General features: G+C 36.9%; 2 protein-coding genes across 2 annotated transcripts; both read left to right on the forward strand.

Moving 5' to 3' along the window:
• The first annotated feature begins 2,438 nt into the window (after positions 1-2,438).
• On the forward strand, positions 2,439-18,927 carry LOC134818197 (nuclear pore complex protein Nup107-like). The gene is made up of 15 exons (XM_063827638.1): positions 2,439-2,824; positions 2,947-3,111; positions 12,388-12,583; positions 12,754-12,865; positions 13,042-13,234; positions 13,454-13,578; positions 13,690-13,845; positions 14,062-14,276; positions 16,306-16,461; positions 16,713-16,981; positions 17,146-17,297; positions 17,494-17,606; positions 17,731-17,875; positions 18,168-18,268; positions 18,555-18,927. The coding sequence occupies exons 1-15, from the start codon at positions 2,457-2,459 to the stop codon at positions 18,654-18,656; spliced, it is 2,568 nt and encodes an 855-aa protein (XP_063683708.1). The 5' UTR covers positions 2,439-2,456; the 3' UTR covers positions 18,657-18,927.
• LOC134817988 (metabotropic glutamate receptor 4-like) lies at positions 8,373-11,425 on the forward strand. Its single transcript, XM_063827392.1, has 2 exons — positions 8,373-8,671; positions 8,823-11,425. Exons 1-2 carry the CDS (start codon positions 8,373-8,375, stop codon positions 11,098-11,100), a joined length of 2,577 nt encoding a protein of 858 aa, XP_063683462.1. The 3' UTR covers positions 11,101-11,425.
• Positions 18,928-19,138: the final 211 nt, after the last annotated feature.

The raw sequence follows: 19,138 nt of genomic DNA on the forward strand, positions 1-19,138 counted from the left end.
GTCTCTACGACCTTCACTTTTGGCGCAGTGAATCCTGCGCTTCAGCGCAATGCGCAAACTCCTGCAGGAACTTCCCGACATTGTAGAGACCTGAGACCTCGACTAAAGTTAACCATTTTTTACTGTTTATATCAGAGGAGCACACATTCAGAACTCCTTCCATACTCCTTCATGACTAAATTGACGATTTAGACAATTTTACCTGTATAAGAAACGCTATAAAAATGGGCGTGGCATGTGCGGACCATATCCGGAACACTAGAGTCGAAAAAAATTTTTTGGTCGTTCCTGACCCTATAGAGCAACTAATAAGATATGATTTCTAATTATTTGAACAACTTTTGGTAAAATGAACCACTCTAATTTATATCTTTTAAAGAAATGAAAAAATAGATTAACAATTTTTGCAACTATTTAAAACCCATTTAATTCAGTACCTCTGGACAGTTCTAAACGACCATATAACATCTTCTGACAATTTAACAATTTACTTAAACTTTCACAATGATTAAAAGAACCAATTTTAAAGTTGCCATAGTAAAGCCTTTAGGTCCAAAAATATACCTATTATGCTCACTTAAAAACAACTCTAAATCAGTAGGCTGTCACTCTATTAATGCACCACACCGCTTCCTCCACTGCACTAAAAGTTATACAATAAATTCTACAATCCTAATTTTGTATCGTGATGGAGACCGGTGTCCATACAAAACATTTACTAGGTTGCCGTTTGGTGTGAGCAATAGCGAATAGCACGCACACTCCTTTGCCCCGTCAACATATATCTAATCTATTTAAAGAGTGACAACCATACTACACATTGAATTAGGATTCCTTTAAATATCAAATTGATTTATTGTAAACTTGTTTACTCTGTAATAAATGGCATAAAATTGAATTTTTGTTTAACTGAATTTTTGTTTCCCTGACTGACAATGATCAGACACACAAACTTTGATAACACAAACGAAATAATACTTTACTATCAAGACGAATTATGAATAACCTCAAGCAGTTTCACAATGCTAAACACCTCAGTACAATTTCGATCTTGATTAAAGATCTGTGCGCATTCCTGGCATTATTCTCACGAATTATATTTTTTTGTACTTTACAACCCCGTACAAATGCTGCAAATCCTTAATCAGTAATTATAATTTCTTGTTATAGATCACGATATTATATATTTTGATAATTGAAAGTTTTCGTTATCTTTAAAGTAACTAAATTATCTAAATATAAATTGATAAAAAGTGTAATTAATAAAATATGTTCAAGTGTGTTTATAATTATGGTACATTGTTATTTATTATATTTATATTTTAGGCTGTAACCTTATTAGTTCAATGGAATAAACCTAGCATACCTTGGTTGCAGTATCGCTTCACTTATAGGTGCATATAATAGGGCCCGATGTAATTGTTATAAAGCAATGAAAGGCATTAGTTTGGTCAAATCAAACAGAACATATGCTATCAGACTTTCAACTGACTAAGGCAGGGTTAAAACAGTTTCGACGCTAGCAACGATCCCCTTTTACATAGTTCCACTAAAATGATTATTTAAGATTAAACATGTATAGTGATAGGTAAATAAAGTCAAAAATGTAATAAAACGGTAGGGATAAAGTATACTGAAACTAAGTAAACGTAGTCGACACGTCATAAAACGAAATGTACCCAAATTAAACTGAAAGATCTTATGACCAGTTTACTGGTCAACTGGTGTTTCGGTGTGCCTAATTTTGTTTACACTCGGTCACTTGTCAAGGTATGTAAGGTCATTCGGCGAAATTCTCTTTGAAATAAAATGATGTATTTGTGTAACATTTTGAAAGTTTATTGATTAAAAAAATCAATTAAAAAATTATACATAATATAGCTGGTTGTGAATTCGAAAATTCTATTAACTAACTATACGACGCGATGGTCTCAATGACATCAGACAAGAAAATGTAAAGTCTCCCTCTGGCATTAAACGTGTATTCAATAAATATGCTGAAAAGATTGCTGAAATACAAGCTGTTAATAAAAAACTCATGTGTATTATATATGTCCGCTGCTGCCAACTAAATGTATTGATTTGAATAGGAGAGTTAATTTCTTTAATTATCTTCTTCAAACCCAACTTCTCCTTCAATAGTAAACAGCACACACACTCCTTTGCCCCATCAACCTATATCTAATCTATTCAAAGATTGACAACCATACTACACATTGAATTAGGATTCCTTTAAATTAAATATCAAATTGATTTATTGTAGACTTGTTTATTCTGTAATTTATTCACTAATAAATGGCATAAAATTGAAATTTTTGTTTAACTGAATTTTTTTGTTTAACTGAAACTATGTCTTCATCATATTATTTTAATTAGATCTTAATTGTGTTTAGCTGTGTCAATTTTAATTCTATCCTATAACTTTCCTCTACTTTATGTGCAGGTGTTGCAACAAAATGGCTGAATACTCCTGTACACCACTCCAAGAAAAACCTTCCCTCAAATATGCCGACAGATTGCATGACATAAAACGAGCAATTTGTACATTAGATGAGTCTCTTACTCCTTCTAAAAGGATTGGGAACAAATCAATAGGCCTGTCCCCAATGTTTGGTACACCATTAAAAAACAGACAAAGTTTTGACTCCATAGCTCTTCTTGATCATCAAAACGTTTTAACACCTTCACGATCAGCTTTGGGAACTACTGGTATGGAGCTTAGTCAGATATCAATTTCGGAATCTGTGCTCCAACATCCAGAAGTTGCTGCTACTGTTAATAAAATAACCTCTGCTAATTCATTAATAAAAGGATTCTCCAAAGTGTAAGTATTAGGTAGCTTTCACGAGTTACTTCATCTTAATTTCGGACATATTTGACCTCATCCATCACTTTTTGTCCCTTTCCAACCCCACTCAAACATAACCACCTTCCCTAACATTTCAGATACAAAGAAATTTCGACAGAAGATGTTTTGTCAGTTGTAAGCAGTTACACAGTCCAGTGCGAGGAGTTATACCAGCACTCTAAAAACATGTTACCCTCTGTAAAGCACTCCAAAAGATTATCTCAACAGCTCAAAGATGCTTGTTCAGAGATAGCTAACGAAAGGTTTGTTCTAATATACTGTATATGAGAGGCTGCAAGAAACCATCTAAAATTTCTTTGCTCAACTGTAACGTTAAAAATGTCCAAACTGAGTAGGAGGAACATCCTTTGGGTGGGTCCGCACTCCGCAGTGCACACCCACCCGCACCTACACGGTGGAGACATGCCTGCTGAGGCAGTTCAACCCAAAAAATAGTGTTGGATTTACGTTCCATTCGTTCCGTGGAACAATATTGGAATGAAGTCAATTTTTGGACCAGATCTTCTTAAAACTTTGCAGATAGTAAGATGGATAGGGGGGAATGCAACGTCAATTAATGTCAGTATTCCATAAAAACCCCAAACTGACATTGACATTAATTGACATTAATTGACATTAATTGACATTAATTGACATTAATTGACATTAATTGACATTAATATGTCTTGAAATTTGAGATTATCATTATTCGATAAATATTCAAGATATTCACGTCTATGTAAGTTAGACCGGTTCAAAATAACAAAATGTCCTTAAATAATTATGAGTATGTTCTTATCTGTTGATCCTTAGGTTCAAAGACCACCAAAAAAAATTTCAGCTTCCAACTCTTCCATCTTCGGTCCCCACCGGCCACGCCCATATTTTATTGGTTTCTTATACAGGTAAAATATCTAAAATCGGCTTTTTTTAGTATGAAGGAGTAATGTTAGCTGTTTAAGATTCGTTATTCAAATATAAATGTCATGAAGGCATTTCGTTTAATGTGGGTTTTAAGTTCTGATGATGTTGAGAACCACGCCCTTGGATGACCACGCCCATTTAAGAAAATTAAATTTCGGAAAACCGTATTATTTTAGTTTTATTGTTTAATGATCTGAATTTTTTTCACATTTCACATTTCCATATGTGATAGTAGTGAATAAGTTGATGATATAAACGTTCTAAAGTGCTAAAAATATGGTAGAACTACATAATCTCTGGTCAAAAAATATCGTGTTAATTAATGTCAGTATTCCAAAATTTTGCAAAACTGACATTGACATTAATTGACATTAATTGACATTAATTGACATTAATTGACATTAATTGACATTAATTGACGTTGCATTCCCCCCGATGGATATAAGACTGATGTCTATGTAAGTTAGGAAAATGTCTGTTATTTTACAATGTTGAGACTTGAGTTAATGACAATTTAATTTCGACAACCATGTGAAAACCATAATTTAGGGGAGATTGGATAGTAGCTGTAATTTATTAGTAATGAAGGTGAGACAAGAAAACGAGCATGTTCATTCAGAAGTTGTTATCTCAAAATATTATAGTTTTATTGAGTAATCATGCTGGTGCTGCTAGTTCTCTAGTTGGTCTTCGAAAACTGGTCGTGGTTGGTCTGGTCGTGGTCTTTCTTGGGATGGTCCTAGTAGTGCATTGAAGACTTCTCGCTCCTCCAACTGTGTCACCTTTTCGCTTGCCTCCTTCGCGTCGATCGCATTGACCAGTACCACAAATTTCTCGTTGCTGAAAAACAGTTCTGGTTACATGCAGGGAAGCAACAGTTAGTCATAACGATAGTGATCGGAATTAACTGTAAATAAGGCATGCTGACAATTATCATTCATCTAAAAATTTACCGGGCAGTTAGAAGAGTAGTACAGGAAACAAGAATAGTCAGACTTAGAATAGCAGTCAGCATATTGGTTCATGATCAACAAAACAAGAGAAGTTTTTTAAAGAGGAATTCAAAATGGTCGTATACGAACTGATATCTTGTTACAGAGACCATAAACTTAATACATAGCCAATAATACTGTCTAAACTACGTACCATATTGGGACCTTTCCAGCTCTATAATTATAGAGCGCCACCATCGAGTAGTTCTAAAACTTATAAAATGGGCAGTAAAAAGAAATCGGGGAATGGAGAAATCGTACAGACCTCATGGAAGATTGAATTGTGGAAAGTGCCCAATTGGATAAGAAACATCGTTCATGTTAATTAGAATAAACTGCACAGCACTTTACTCAAAGTGGAACAATTCTTCAACAAATATAGTCTATAATCAATAATGGAACAATAGTTCACCACTAAATGTTAATAACATTTAGTGCCATATGAATATTGTGTAATAACATTATGTTATTACACAATATGGCACAAAAATGGTACAGGAAATTGTTGTGCTGGTTTCATGTTAAGGAAACTGTAGGCTGTAGCTTTAGGTAGGACCCTAACTTAAACTTTTAACTTTTAACTTTCAAGGTTATGACAATATTCTGACTTATACAGCTCTAAAAAACCAAGTGTGCGATGTTTAATATTTTAGAACGTGAAGTTACGAGAATATTCTCACCTCTACTCCATCGTGTATCCCCTTATAACTATTGGTACTAGTGAATAACTCTTTATTAATATTAATAGGGTAACAAGACTGGGCCTGATGAACCGCATGAATTCATCTATTTCTAGCATTAATTCAAATTGTGCCCGACTGTCGGGCATTCTTATTAACATAAGCTAATTCCTGAGCGTATGTCTCTATTGAAAAATTCATGACATCGGTACGGGTGCTCATATTTATGACTTTATGAATTAGGGATTAGGGATCCTCTAAAGTTTGGCAAGTCCGATAGTTTCACTGTATCCTAATATCAATTTTAATAATCGAACCTGATGCTATGTGTAAAATATCATCATACGTTAAGGTCACTTCCAGTAACTGATTGATTTCTACCACCAACCTTTAATATCGTCCTAATTAACTCAATTCAAAATGCATCTCATTTGGTTGGGTCGATTAAGGGGTACCTCTATACCATTCGTTGTCGCTTCCTCTTTGTCTCATTCTTGTCTCATCCTAATAGACAACTTTGAAATTGATGTATAATCATAGCACAGCTTATACTGGACACGTAATTGCATTATGGGTCCCTGTATGGGTCCCTGTAACAGCTGCAACGGGCTACTAGTAATTATCAGTTTAACTATTCATTATTACTGATTGTTTCCTGCTTTAATATTGCTCCCCAGAATCTCCCCTTTTAAACTAGAATACAGCAGAATTGGGTGGACCTATTATTTGTTAATCCTAATTTATACCCTGAAATATTCTGCAGTTTCAGTTCAGTAACATTGACCGCGTCTAGGAATGTATTGATCAATTGAGATCTCCCTCGCGCATGGTGAATACTCAGAAATGTCTCCAAAATTACCCTAAAAGACTTTAAAAGGCAGATTGTCTGGTGCTATAAGTTTGAGCCATATGTGAAAAATAGACGGTATAAACCATTTCACGACTATTACCCATACGTTAGATTTTAAATGTTACCGAAAAATTAGCCATTACAGTTTGATTCGCTGTAAGTTACCTTTCTATAAACGACCCTTGTCCTGTATCACCCTACCCCTCTCTTATCTTATCCCTTGTTCCTTCCTATTTGTTTCATTTCTATCACACTCCTAATCTACTACTTTAACTTTATTCACAAAATTTTTAAGTATCTATAATTACATGCTGATACGTATACTTGTGATCATTTATCCCTGGAACTGTTGGTACCAACCATTGTCAGAACTGTAACTCGTTGTTATTATAATTAGGGCAGTAGGACTTGACCGGATGAATAATCAATATATTTAGTATAATTCCAGATGGGCGATTGTCGGGCATTTTTATAAAGCTAATTCCCGGAAACTCTATACAAGTGACATTGGCAATGGTTGTATAAGTGCTAATTTTATGAATGAGGGAGCATTTAATAATTTAATAATTTAATAATTTACATAATCAAACCTGATTGTAAGACCGTTTATCTGTTCTATTTGATACTTTACATGAGCAGTTCCCTCGGGCCTTCATAAGATTTGTCACAACACAATTGTCACATACGCCTCTCTCCATTCTCAGATGCAAGCTTTCGTCTGTAGTGAAATAGTTGATTCTGGTAATTGATAACGCTAATAGTACTTGACTAGTATTACAAAATACAACTGGTACTTTACTAGCTCAGTATTGATCGTATTCTTGGAAGTTGGAGTAGCCTCATCTTTATGAGGTTCGAGTGTTTAGAAGTATAACTCTGTGTTTCAAACGAAATCGTAGGCATAACTTAATTTAGATATTTCCTTGTTCCTACTTCATGCTATTCATATGATGTCGTAAGGACGTTTATGATGGTACATGCAAAGGTCATGCATGAATATTCATTGTTCATTGCTGAATGTCTCAAGTTGAGTAGTGGAGATAAGATCTCTAGTTTAAAGTGTGTGCTCACTTGAGGGACACAAGCCCAGGATGCATTGCCTAATTTTATCTTCTGAGGTGCCTGCTATCTCTATTATGATATCTGATAGGGTAATGTGTAAATTAGTTAACCTACTTTATTCCAATGAGGCTTGTTTAAATGGGCAGCTTCTTTGTCAAGGACGTGTTATCCCGTCATACAGACGCTAACCACCCATTAGCTGTTACTTTCCTGAGTGGTAAATAACGAGGAAGAACATGGTATCAGGTATGCCGGATGCCTGTATGGCTAACACAAACGATTGTCTTGGAGTTAGAGAGCCGATTTAGTGTAAGCAAGCAACATGTTGTTGCACACAAAGTATGGGGCTTTATTTTGCGTTGCCTCAGTGAGTGGGTACATGTAATAATCAGCTGTAGCCTGTACTTGGTCAGCTCTGGCGAGGGAGCCGAGCATTCATTATTCGATTAAAGATATACTTAAGTTCTAAACAATAGATAGCTAATAAATTCAATATATTATATACAAAGTTTCTGTGTAATCTTTCTCGTTAATTTTAAGTAAAACTGTTGTGATCTCAAATATCAATTGTCTCGACAATTTATTCTAAGCATAAACTGATCTAAGATCTTTACGTATATTGTATGCTGGACCACTATTCTGTAAATAACATAATGATCACCCGTTTGTTTGTCGCGGCCTAAGTTTTTCAGACTAGTATGTTCTAATTACAGTTTCTATCATTAGTTATAATTATATTAGTTATTGTAGGTTTGAATAAACTTCTTTCTTTCATTTTTGACCATCCATTTCATATTGTTTCATTATTAATTGTATCATTATACTATTACGAGGTTTTAATAACATTCTTTCATTTTTGGTATCCCTTTTATATTGGATAGGTTAAATCAAATAAACAATAAAATAAATTGTACACAACTGCTCCGTCCCTTTTTAAAAGTTTAATATTGATCAATTATTCCTCTGCTTTATCTCAATACCGCAAACACAATAAAAAATTCCCAGGAGGTTTTAGAATGTTGATGGACACCCTTAGAGCGTTCCTTCTTGTTTCATTTCACTTAACTGCTCTTTCGCAAGCATCAAGCATAACGTGCAATACTGATGATATCGATGCTCCCCTTGCTTTTCAAGATGGAGATTACCTGATGGCTGGAATCTTCAACATTGGTACTATGAAGGAACGTCAACAGATATCTCCAACAGGAGAGATTGTAAATGTAGAATATTGTTCCAGAGAAGGTTCTTCCTTGTATGGAATTCAAAAGGCTCTGATGCTTCGAGAAGTAGTGGAGAAACACTCCAAGAAGTTTAAGTAAGTTAGAGTAATTGTTGAAAGTTTTGCAAATTCGAATTGGTAGATTTATGTATTTTGCTCCGTGAAAATATGCTAAACTGCTGCGTTATTTTTATATTTGGTATCGTTAATCATGCTGAAGCCGTTGTAACATATCTTCGTTTTACAGAGAGTTGGGTTTTAAAGTTGGGTACATTGTCTACGACTCGTGCAGAAGTTTCGAAGTTACGACCAGGATATCTGTCCTGATATCAACCAATGAAAAGGTGATCGGAGTATCAGGCGTAGATAGCAAGGATTACATGAAACGGTCTGCCGATATAACTGCTTCAATGGGCATTCCTACCTTCATCTACATGTTTAACGATGCTAAGATGATGGACGAGGACCAATATAAGACTCTCTTTTCCATGATTGAGACAGAAGAGACTGAGGCAAAGATCACTATAAACTTCCTTAAAGAAATGGGATACAAGTATGTTGATATTTGGTATCACAAATTCTCCGAAGAAATGGCCTCATACATCTATGAAGACTATGTGCAGAAAGTTGGATGTGGCCATTTTGCTGAAGTCACGTCCACTACTGACATACCGAGAATCCAGGAGGCCTTTAACAAAACCGGTGGTAATCCCTCTGAAGTACAGCTGATCTTAGCAAATAGCATTGCCACCACACAGAAAATATTGACTCACATGATCTCGGAGCTAGGTTTTACTAAGAAGATATACGTTCTTGGTTTTTCCAACGGACGAAAGAAATATTTAGATGACTGGGTGCCGATCGTCCAATCTGACAAATACAGCTCCATTGTAGTACCCCTCGCTCCTCTCTTGAACATAGACTTGGGAATGAGAAGAATCCATCTAACTTCAAGTTGGACCAGGTCCAAGGATAAAATGGATGAACTGTACAAGAATGTCCAACTACGAGACTGCCCCGTGACAGAATCGAATGGTGTCAGTATATTAGCTTGTAAGTGGACTAGCTGGTTACAGTACGTTGTCGGTGGCACTGAAGCAATCCTCCAGTCACTTTATCGTACTTTATATGATGATCAAGATCCTAGCAATTGCCCAACCAAATTAAGAATGAAGGTGTTCAATTCCATTGTAGACGAAAACCAAACAATCGTGGTCACCATGAATGAAGATCTCGACTTAAACGTTACTTTCCAAAACAAGGCTGTCAATATAGACTACGACTTTGGGGTCTACCAAGCTGAAACAGAAAGTTATAATATAGTCGGTAAAATTCATGAGAACAAAATAGAGATAACAAATCCTGGAGCTCTAGAGAAACTTCATTATCAGCAGACTTGCTCCTCGAAATGCAATCCCGGACAGTTCAGACTATATACCGAAGGTATCGCCTACCTGCCTTGTTGTTGGTCATGCAAGCAATGTAGCAATCACTCTATAACTGTTGGATACAATGAGAACAGCTGCAGCAGTTGCGGTCCGGAGGAAACCTCTAACAATAATCGAACTGCATGCCTCACCACCATGCTCCATTACATCACTCCGTCATCTACCATATTTATTTGTGCAGCTCCTGTTATCTGCATGTGTGCACTCGCTGTTATAGTGATATTTATTGTCATTTTCAGGAATGAAGAGAGGCCCATCATAAAGGCTTCTGACCCTGGTTATCTGTACATGTTACTGTTTGGCCTACTCATGGGAATGGGCGCGAGTTTTCTTCCTCTGTTGAAACCAACTCTTTGGACCTGCTCGCTGGAATACATCCTCATCTTGATCTGCACCACCATTTTAACTACCAATCTTCTCTGGAAATGCATAAAAATCTACGGAATATTTGCAGCTGCCAATAGTTTTAGAAAGCCTGTGTGTGAGGGTTTCTTTAAAACGGCGGGGCAAACTTGGCTCAACATTGGAACCTTGGCTGTTGTAGCGGTACTGGTCTTGATTGATTTTCTAACCGGAAACGGTTTGGGCTGGAGATCCTACGAATCCCAAACAACGTATCACTCACAGCGTTACCTGGTATGTCAGGGAAGGAGTGATAAGTCCATGGTGTTTACCATGCTTCCTCTAGCTGTACCTACACTCTTCTTCGTTACCACCCTCGTTCTAGCCTTCAAGATGAGGCGATTCCCCCATAACTTCAGAGAAACCCTGAACATCTTTGGAGCTACCCTTATTGTCATGCTGTGCTGCATCATGTTCCTCAGCGGGTATAACCTTTCTCACCTCTACCTTCGTGCTTTCCTGCGATCCATCGTCGTCTTGGTAACCTGCTTTGCATTCCTCTTCTGCTTGTTTGTTCCTAAGATTATACTGCTTCTCAAAAAGGATCCCGACATTGAGGCTGAAAAAGATGAGATCAAGGCTTCTGTCCGTAAGTTCTCATGCAGAGAACCTCAGAAAACCCGCAGAAAATCAACAATCGATGCTCCACCACTCACACAAATTGATGAATTGTAAAGAGTGGTGCCGGCATGGTGAATACATGAATCACACATAAAGGATGAAGCTGAAAATACGACTAGGAAAGAATAAATCGATACATATACGAATAAGGGAACAGAGACTTTAACTTTTTAAGACTGCTATATTTTCTTTGCTATTAATTTCCGCGAAATTGGACCTTTTTTGTTGCTTATTTGCCGTTTTGTAAAAACTTCTCAACTTTTTCGATTAAAGGCAAATTCGCTGCAATTCTTACTACTTGGTGCAACGAAAATGCTATGGTACATTGGAGCTTTGCTTTCTAAAAGCATCTGGCGTACTGCATCATTCACAGCATTTTGTCATAACTTATACCTAGGTCTTTAAAAAATTTTAAAAAATTTTAAAAAATGCTTTATTTTATTTCATTTCATTTCATTTCTTTATATTATTAGTGTTAATATTTATCTACAAATTGCTGTATAAATTTACCTCTTAAAAAGAACAACGGACTATTATTTTGTCATATTACTTTGCTAATTGGATGTTTTAAGAACATCTTCAATCTTACGTAATATGTTAACGATCTCTGATGTACAGGGGTAAAATATAAAATACACCGCATAAATATAAAAATGACAGTACGAATCAAAATAAAAAATGTCGGAAAAAGTCTGGCAATTCTGATCTCGAATAATACCGTCTAGCTCTGATAGTGAGAAAAAGTAGTATGCTTTTCATGATGATGCCGTTAGGCCGCACAATTCGGTATTCATCTTCTCTTACAATTGGTCATTAATCTGAGCAAACATTTTCAATTTAATGTATCTTTGGGGGTAGCTAGCTACTTAGCTAGAGCGGGCTAGAGTGAGCTGTGTTGCAGTAATGTGGTTTAGTTATACATTAGTAATAACTAATGTGGTTTGTTAAATTAGCTACATGGATAGCCACAACGATTCTTTTCAAGGTGCACACTATAATATTAAGGGTATTATTGTCATGCCGACCACGCCTACAAACAGGGGGTGAATGTTGCGACATTTCCAAACTTCGCAAGAATACCTTCTCCTGTATACCGGCTCATGCCAAGGAGGCTGGAGGAGGCTGGAGGTGGTGTATATAACTCTGAATCTTAGATCTTTTGGGATGTTATATTACCCTAATAAACGCTATATTTTGTATCGAAATCCAGCAACCACTTAATTTGGAGTAAAGTTCGGTGTAAAAATGGACCAGGAATTCGATGTTTTCGCACATCATCAAAAAATCCAATTTTAAACTTTAAATTCGAAAACCATCTCAATTAATCCTTTATCTAAACAGGTATACCTGGAAACTACTCGGAGCCATCTACCAAAACAAACTGGACACATCACTAGACGACACTAATGACACGGACAGTCATCTGAGTACAATCAACAAACTCTACACTAGAGATGAGGAGATAAGACACTATCAAGTAGTGTTGGATTGGTTGGAGAGTAATGCGGCTGAGCTCCTCCCTGACCTGCCAACTAAGGTTCACTGACATGTTTATAAAGTTAATTTTGAATTTTGGTCTGGCAATTTGTCCTTCAGTTTCATAGATATTGTGAACTGTCCGAGTATTTTATTCCAGATCATGTCTGAACTAACCTCTTGTTTCGTCCGGTTTTTTTGAAATCATCAATGTAACTTGAACCTGTGCAGGTTGGTTACTTTTCTGGCAAAGTGTCATGGGAGAACACTTTCCACTCGCTCTGTAATCAGAAGTTAAAGAAAACAGTCACCTCGATGGATCCAGACGCCCCCATGAGAGAAGGTACTACTTATTTTCATGTCTCAATATTAGTGGAGATTATAATATCATTTCTCAATATTTGTGGGGATTCTACTATAATCTCTCCATTAAAAGCTGTCAATTGCTCCACAGCAAAATATTGTATTTTCAGAAATAATTTAAGTTTTGTTCTTTTAATAATTATCATACTCACCCAGGTGCGCCATTGAATGAGATAGATCTAGAAGATCAGGCCCGTCTGGTGAAACATCTCTTCTACTTGGTACGAGCTGGTCAATCTGACGAGGCCCAGAAACTGTGTATAGAGTCAGGGCAGTGTTGGCGCGCAGCGGTCATTGACGGTTGGAGACTCTACAATGATCCTAACTACTCTGACCTCTCTCAGCAACGGTTTTAAATCATACATGACCTATTTTTAGTGAGCCTGTTATATCTCAACAACGGTTTCTTTAATAATGACCCATTTATTAGTGACCCAGGACCGTGCTATATCCTTCTAAAACAAAACACGTATTATTACTTTTTTTACTCTATTAATACTCGTATTAACACTATTTTTCTATTCTATTTAATGATAATGTGTGCGCTTATATAAACATCTGATCACAGGGAGTCAGTGGAGGGTAACACAAACAGAGCACTGTGGAAGAACTGTTGCTGGGAGTTCTGCAACTCTTCAGGGATCTCCACTGAGGAGAGGGCTCTCTATGGAGTCCTCTCTGGTAACCTTCAAGGTAAATACATTTTTAGTGTTTACTTCTGTTTCAGTATTTAGAAAAGAAATAGATGATGTTGTACCAAAAAATGTTGAGTTTGGATGTTTCTACAAAATGTAATTATTTCAGCCGTGTTACCGGAATGCAACAGTTTCCACGATGTCCTCTGGGCACATTTTAAAACTCTGATAGACCAGCATGTTGAGAACGAGCTATGTGACTCCATGTTGCCCCAAACCTTTTGGAAGCAGACTCTGTCTCTTGAAACCATCCTGGACACTATGGGTAAAATATTAGTGTTTAAAATTGAGTGCCGGGGGGAGGGGGGGGGGGAAGACCGCATGCTTTTTCAATATTTTAATATAAAAGTTTAACTTGTAAATATCTACATGATATTGCTGGTTGAGGGTTTGAATCAAGAACGTAGTGAAGCTACATGAACAGTAATATAAAGCAGCTAATTGCATGAAAAGTCAGATTTCTGACGAAACCTCTTCACAGGGAAGATGAAACAGAGCAGTAACCTCTACAGCAGACTACAACTCCAGCTGATAGCCGGAGATCTAGCTGGAGTGCTGAAAACAGCATCAGACCACCTGGAGAGTGCGGGTGTGAGCGAGCGCAGGTTCCTGTCTCACCTCCTCCTGGTGCTGGAAGTGCTACATCCGGGCCAGGCGCCTGATGTGCTGTATGGCTCCCTCTCTAAATACATCCTGGTAATATATCTCTATAGCTTTATAGAGTGTTAACTTGCATCTTACTATATATAAAGCGAGACGATAGTTATCCGTGCCATTTTATTGACACCACGGCATCAACTTTAACGCGAATTTCCGCAAAAACCATAAAATATTTACAACTGAAACTTTTTTGACTGGGTCAAATGCTTTAATGAATTAATGGCCTTCAAATCAGCATAAAAAAATAAAAAATAGGCCAAGAAATAGGAGTTTTAGAGCCCAAAATTTGGTACCCCAAGTGGTGTCAAAAACGCGAATTAAATAGGTAATCATTATTTTAGTCTTTTGAGTCTTGACACCATTTTAGGGTTATACGGGTTCCTGCTAGGCTTAATCTTAACTTATTTTTGAAAATATAGTTGTGCACTAAATAAGAATACTGCTGCTCCACCTTACACATGGGTTACACATGGGTTACACATGAAATTTGATTTAAAAATCAAATTTCACCACTTTTGTAAATTACCAAGGTGTAAAATATTATACAAATATAACACCTTTCTTTTCTTGACAATAAATAGCCATCTGTCACTGTCTAATTTTACTGACATACAATTTTTAGACACCCTCTAAATATACATTTAAAGGAAAATAGGTCATTTCTTAGCTTTACAAATTGCACTCGATCCAACTCTTGCCAATATGAAACTTTTCGGTTGTCTGTTGACAATGATATTAGTTTACCCAACTCTTTTGAGTGAATTGAAGATTTTGAGCACTCCTGACGGTGACACCCATCCTGCACCCTGTGCCTTGACATGCTCTGGAGTTGCAAGATACAACGAATATGGTGACTTTGCATGGGAGAGTGCTGGTAAAAGGGCATACAAACGTACTGACATTGTTGGTTGCGGCTTTGTCAGTACACCAGTTGTTACTTTCACAGTAAGAACACCTAGCATTAGCATTCTATACAACTGTCCATCAATGCGCCCATACGGTAGTTACAGCACAAGATTTGGGGTGATCACAATGGGTCATGCAACACCCAGACAAATTATCAGTATGGAATGTGACTTATATTGGATCGCGACTGGATATAACTGTTGAAACAAGCGATGATTTATACCGACTTTTACTTGTAAATTGTCAGGATTTGAATTTCAGGTGCTAATTGTGTTTTATTTCTTATCTCTGCTTGAATAAGTAATCATTGGGAAAAATCATAACTTTCAAACTCACTTAAAATAAGAGTTGTTCAAAAAAATCTACTTTGAAAATTGTAAAGTAGTCTTCATCACGTAAGAGTAGGTCATCACCATGGTTCGATTACCAATCGCCCTTTATCTGAAAACCAAGCTTAAAACTTTAAAACATTAATCAACATTTGCGCCGTCCAGTAAGTAACTTGGCTCCCTCTCTAAATACATCCTGGTAATATATCTCAATAGCTTTATATAGAGTGTAAACTTGCAATAGATTGAAAGAATGTTTTATAATAATTACCCATATTGTAATATCAACTTACAATAGAATTTTTTTTCTTTTAATCTAGACACTTATTTTACTTCGGAGTATTCCAACAGCCATATTGTTACACAAGTGCAACCAGCCAATTACAGGAAGCCGAAGGATTTGTTTTTAGCCAGTGACGGTTAAGGTAGTGTGTACCATACTTTCTTCGCCCGAGACTTTGCTGCAATGTGCAGCTCCTCATTTAACCCTCACACCCGATTTCTCGAGTATTCGGCTGAGTAGACCGGGGGGCTGCATAGACCACTCACGATCCTTAGCTGAATGTCAACGACACTCACCCCACGACCAGGCAGGCAGTGGGATTTGAACCCGCAATCTCACGATTGCAAAGCTGGCTAACCAACTGCGCTACCTGGCCGTTAAAACTTACTTATACGAACTTCTAAAAATGTTTGTCCAAACGGTGTACACTACATTCTAACAGTAAAAATAAATTCAATCACAGCGTTGTCAAGGATTTTGTAAAGGTACTATTTTGTTGGGTAGGTTCTCCGTTCTCTAAGGTAACACTAACCGGTCACCTTGTCAGTCCCTGCGAGAGGAGGAGTGTCTGGAGGAGGCAGTTTATTACGCGTCCCTTCTCCCACCTGACCTACAAGTTGCGCTGCTCAGCGAGGTCCTGTCTGACGTGGAGGAGGTGCTCCGCGCGCAATGTGTTCAGCACGCCATTGAAAATAATGTTCCGGTATGTGTTTAATAGCCTGCTATCATATATTAACTTTTGTTTCAATAAATATATTAATTATTATGTAGACCAAATTATATATAACAATCACATTGTACATACGTATATGACACGATCAGTAATATTGCTAGAAAACTGTGATCTGAGTATAGTACTTTAACTAGCGCTTTTCAAATGGCTGCTGTCTATGACTTAATAAAATGATCATGATTCTACAATTTTGAATTTAATTAATAATTATTTTATTGCAGATAGAGGAAGTAACAATGCAGATTTACCAGAAAATAATATCCGAGAGCTCCCCCTCCAACAACGATGTGATCAGCGTAGCAAACATCTCGGACACCGACGCTAAGATTGTGTCAGCAGTCTCCTGGCTGCTGCTCACTGAAGGGCAGCGCAGTGCGGCGTTGCGCGAAGCCAACAGGCTTATCAGGCGGTTTTTGGGTGCTAGAAAACATGCGCCCGCTTGCGCAGTTTTTGAAATGCTACCTCCTGATACAATCGAGGTTATTCACAGGTAAAAACAGCCTGTGAAATATATTCTAGGTGGATAAAATCAACCATTTTAAGGTTAACCAAAGTTCAATTAGTGTTCTGCAAAAAGATAGCACATATAAAAAGCATCTCTTGCAGTGTTCATAAGTTGATTAATTAATTAGTTAGTTAATTAGTCTACCCCAGAGAGTGGAGCAAGGAGTACCAGAACACTTCCCTCCCCCCTGATGACACTAACGCAGTGCGAGAGTACTTGTGTTTACAAGCATACCTGGATACTCACCAGGCCTACAGTGATTGGTGCTCCCACTCGGCTAACCGACCCTCTACTCCTCACTGTTAGTTTGAAATTATCACACCTGCACTTAAACTTTATGTTAATCTTGTAGGTCTACTATTTAGTATGATGAAGTAGATGAAGTGACAGTGAAGTTTTTAAAAAGGCTGCACCAAGACGATCAGAGTCTTGGCCGTTTAGACTCCAAGGGTACGATAGGAGTTTTGCACCGCCTCCCCCCAACAGCAACATTTCAGGTAATCCGGACAGGACAATAACATTTAGTGAGCAAGTAGCGCAAGAGGAGAAGAAGAAATCATATGATATGTCTTTACAAAGATGGGAGCAGAACCTTACTGTGCAAACACAGGTAAGATCACAATCCACACTATATAAATAGTAATATTTTATATTATTAAAGAGGATCATACATTTCCAAAATTATATTTGTGATCTTGTATATTCATTATTCTGAACTGACACCCCTTCTCCAGTTGACGCGAGATAAGATGTTGAACGTGTTGCTGTTTATAGACGGGGGCTGGTTGATAGACGAAGTTGAAGGTACTGATAATACACGGATAGAGCAGTTAGAAGCTCTCAGAGGACAGTGCATACCCTCCACTACATTCCTTCTCGGTTAGTTTTGATTGTTTACATTATTTATGTTAAGCACACTTTGGGGGAAGGGAGTGGCCGCGGTAAATTGGGGTTTTACTCGACTACATTCCTTCTCGATAACTCACTAAGTAACATTCTTTAACTTAAATCTAACTTAACTCATACTTAACTTAACTCATACTTAACTTAACTCATACTTAACATAAGTCGTTTAATTAAGTTAGAGTTCTTCTTAGTTAGCTTTACAAATCCTCCGCAAATTCCTTCTCTCAACTATATTCCTTCTCGACACTATACTTAACTTTCTCAGTTAACGTGTTGCGAGAGTCAGGACAAGATCAAGCAGTGGTGGAGCTGTGTGAATATATTGCGAGTGAACAATACCAGCTCTACAAGCTCTTCAATCAGCAGGTATTGTTTGTGCTTAAGTCAATCAAATTCTTAAGTTAGGGTTTAATTGCGCAGGTTATAAAACGCTTGAACTGCTAATTGAATTATATGGAATTTAATGCATTTGTCCAAACACTATAGGCATTTTTAGCTACACGAATTGATAAATGCACTCATTGAACCATTAATATGTTACAAAATTCACCTTTAAATTAACACTTTTATCTTAAATCGGAGCTTTATAACTTTATAATCCTGTTGTCTCCAATTAGCCATAATTAGCCCTAATTAATCACCTCATCCTCAGCAACTAAAAGATCTGCTGGACAAGGTATACGACTCCTCTATCAGATGTGAATGTGATCCTCTCCAATACAACGCTCCTGCCATTGACGAGACTGCTTCTTAGAATGATGAGATAAAAGTTTGGATAAAGGCTCATTGATGTATATTGTATGAGAACAATGAATTTGGGTTGTTTTCCATGGTTTGCTAATTTGTTCGTTAGCGAAATAATAATTTCTAGGGACGTATAATGAATAATGACATAGCCTCCTCCATGATTTTCATGGCGTACGAGTGTTGACGCATGGAGAAAATGATGATTTTAAAATGTGTCTTTAACTAGTCTTTAACTAGTATATATTATAGTGTTCACGTTTAAAGTTACCATTAATGAAGTGGTCTTGTTCATTTTTGCTCGGCCTAAAACAGCAATTCAACATGTTATCGATATATAATACATATTTTTAATTGTATTAAAGTTTTTACGAATTTAATATAAATATTTGACATTCAAGTAAACGCGTTGTGTCTTGTTTCATTCTTGTCATTTTTAATCGACTCTTGATCTTGTATTAACCAAACTTTAAATAACCATTTTTTAGATTA

This window comes from Bolinopsis microptera, chromosome 7, assembly GCF_026151205.1.
Source record: "Bolinopsis microptera isolate Bmic1 chromosome 7, MBARI_Bmic_1.0, whole genome shotgun sequence".
Taxonomy (NCBI): domain Eukaryota; kingdom Metazoa; phylum Ctenophora; class Tentaculata; order Lobata; family Bolinopsidae; genus Bolinopsis; species Bolinopsis microptera.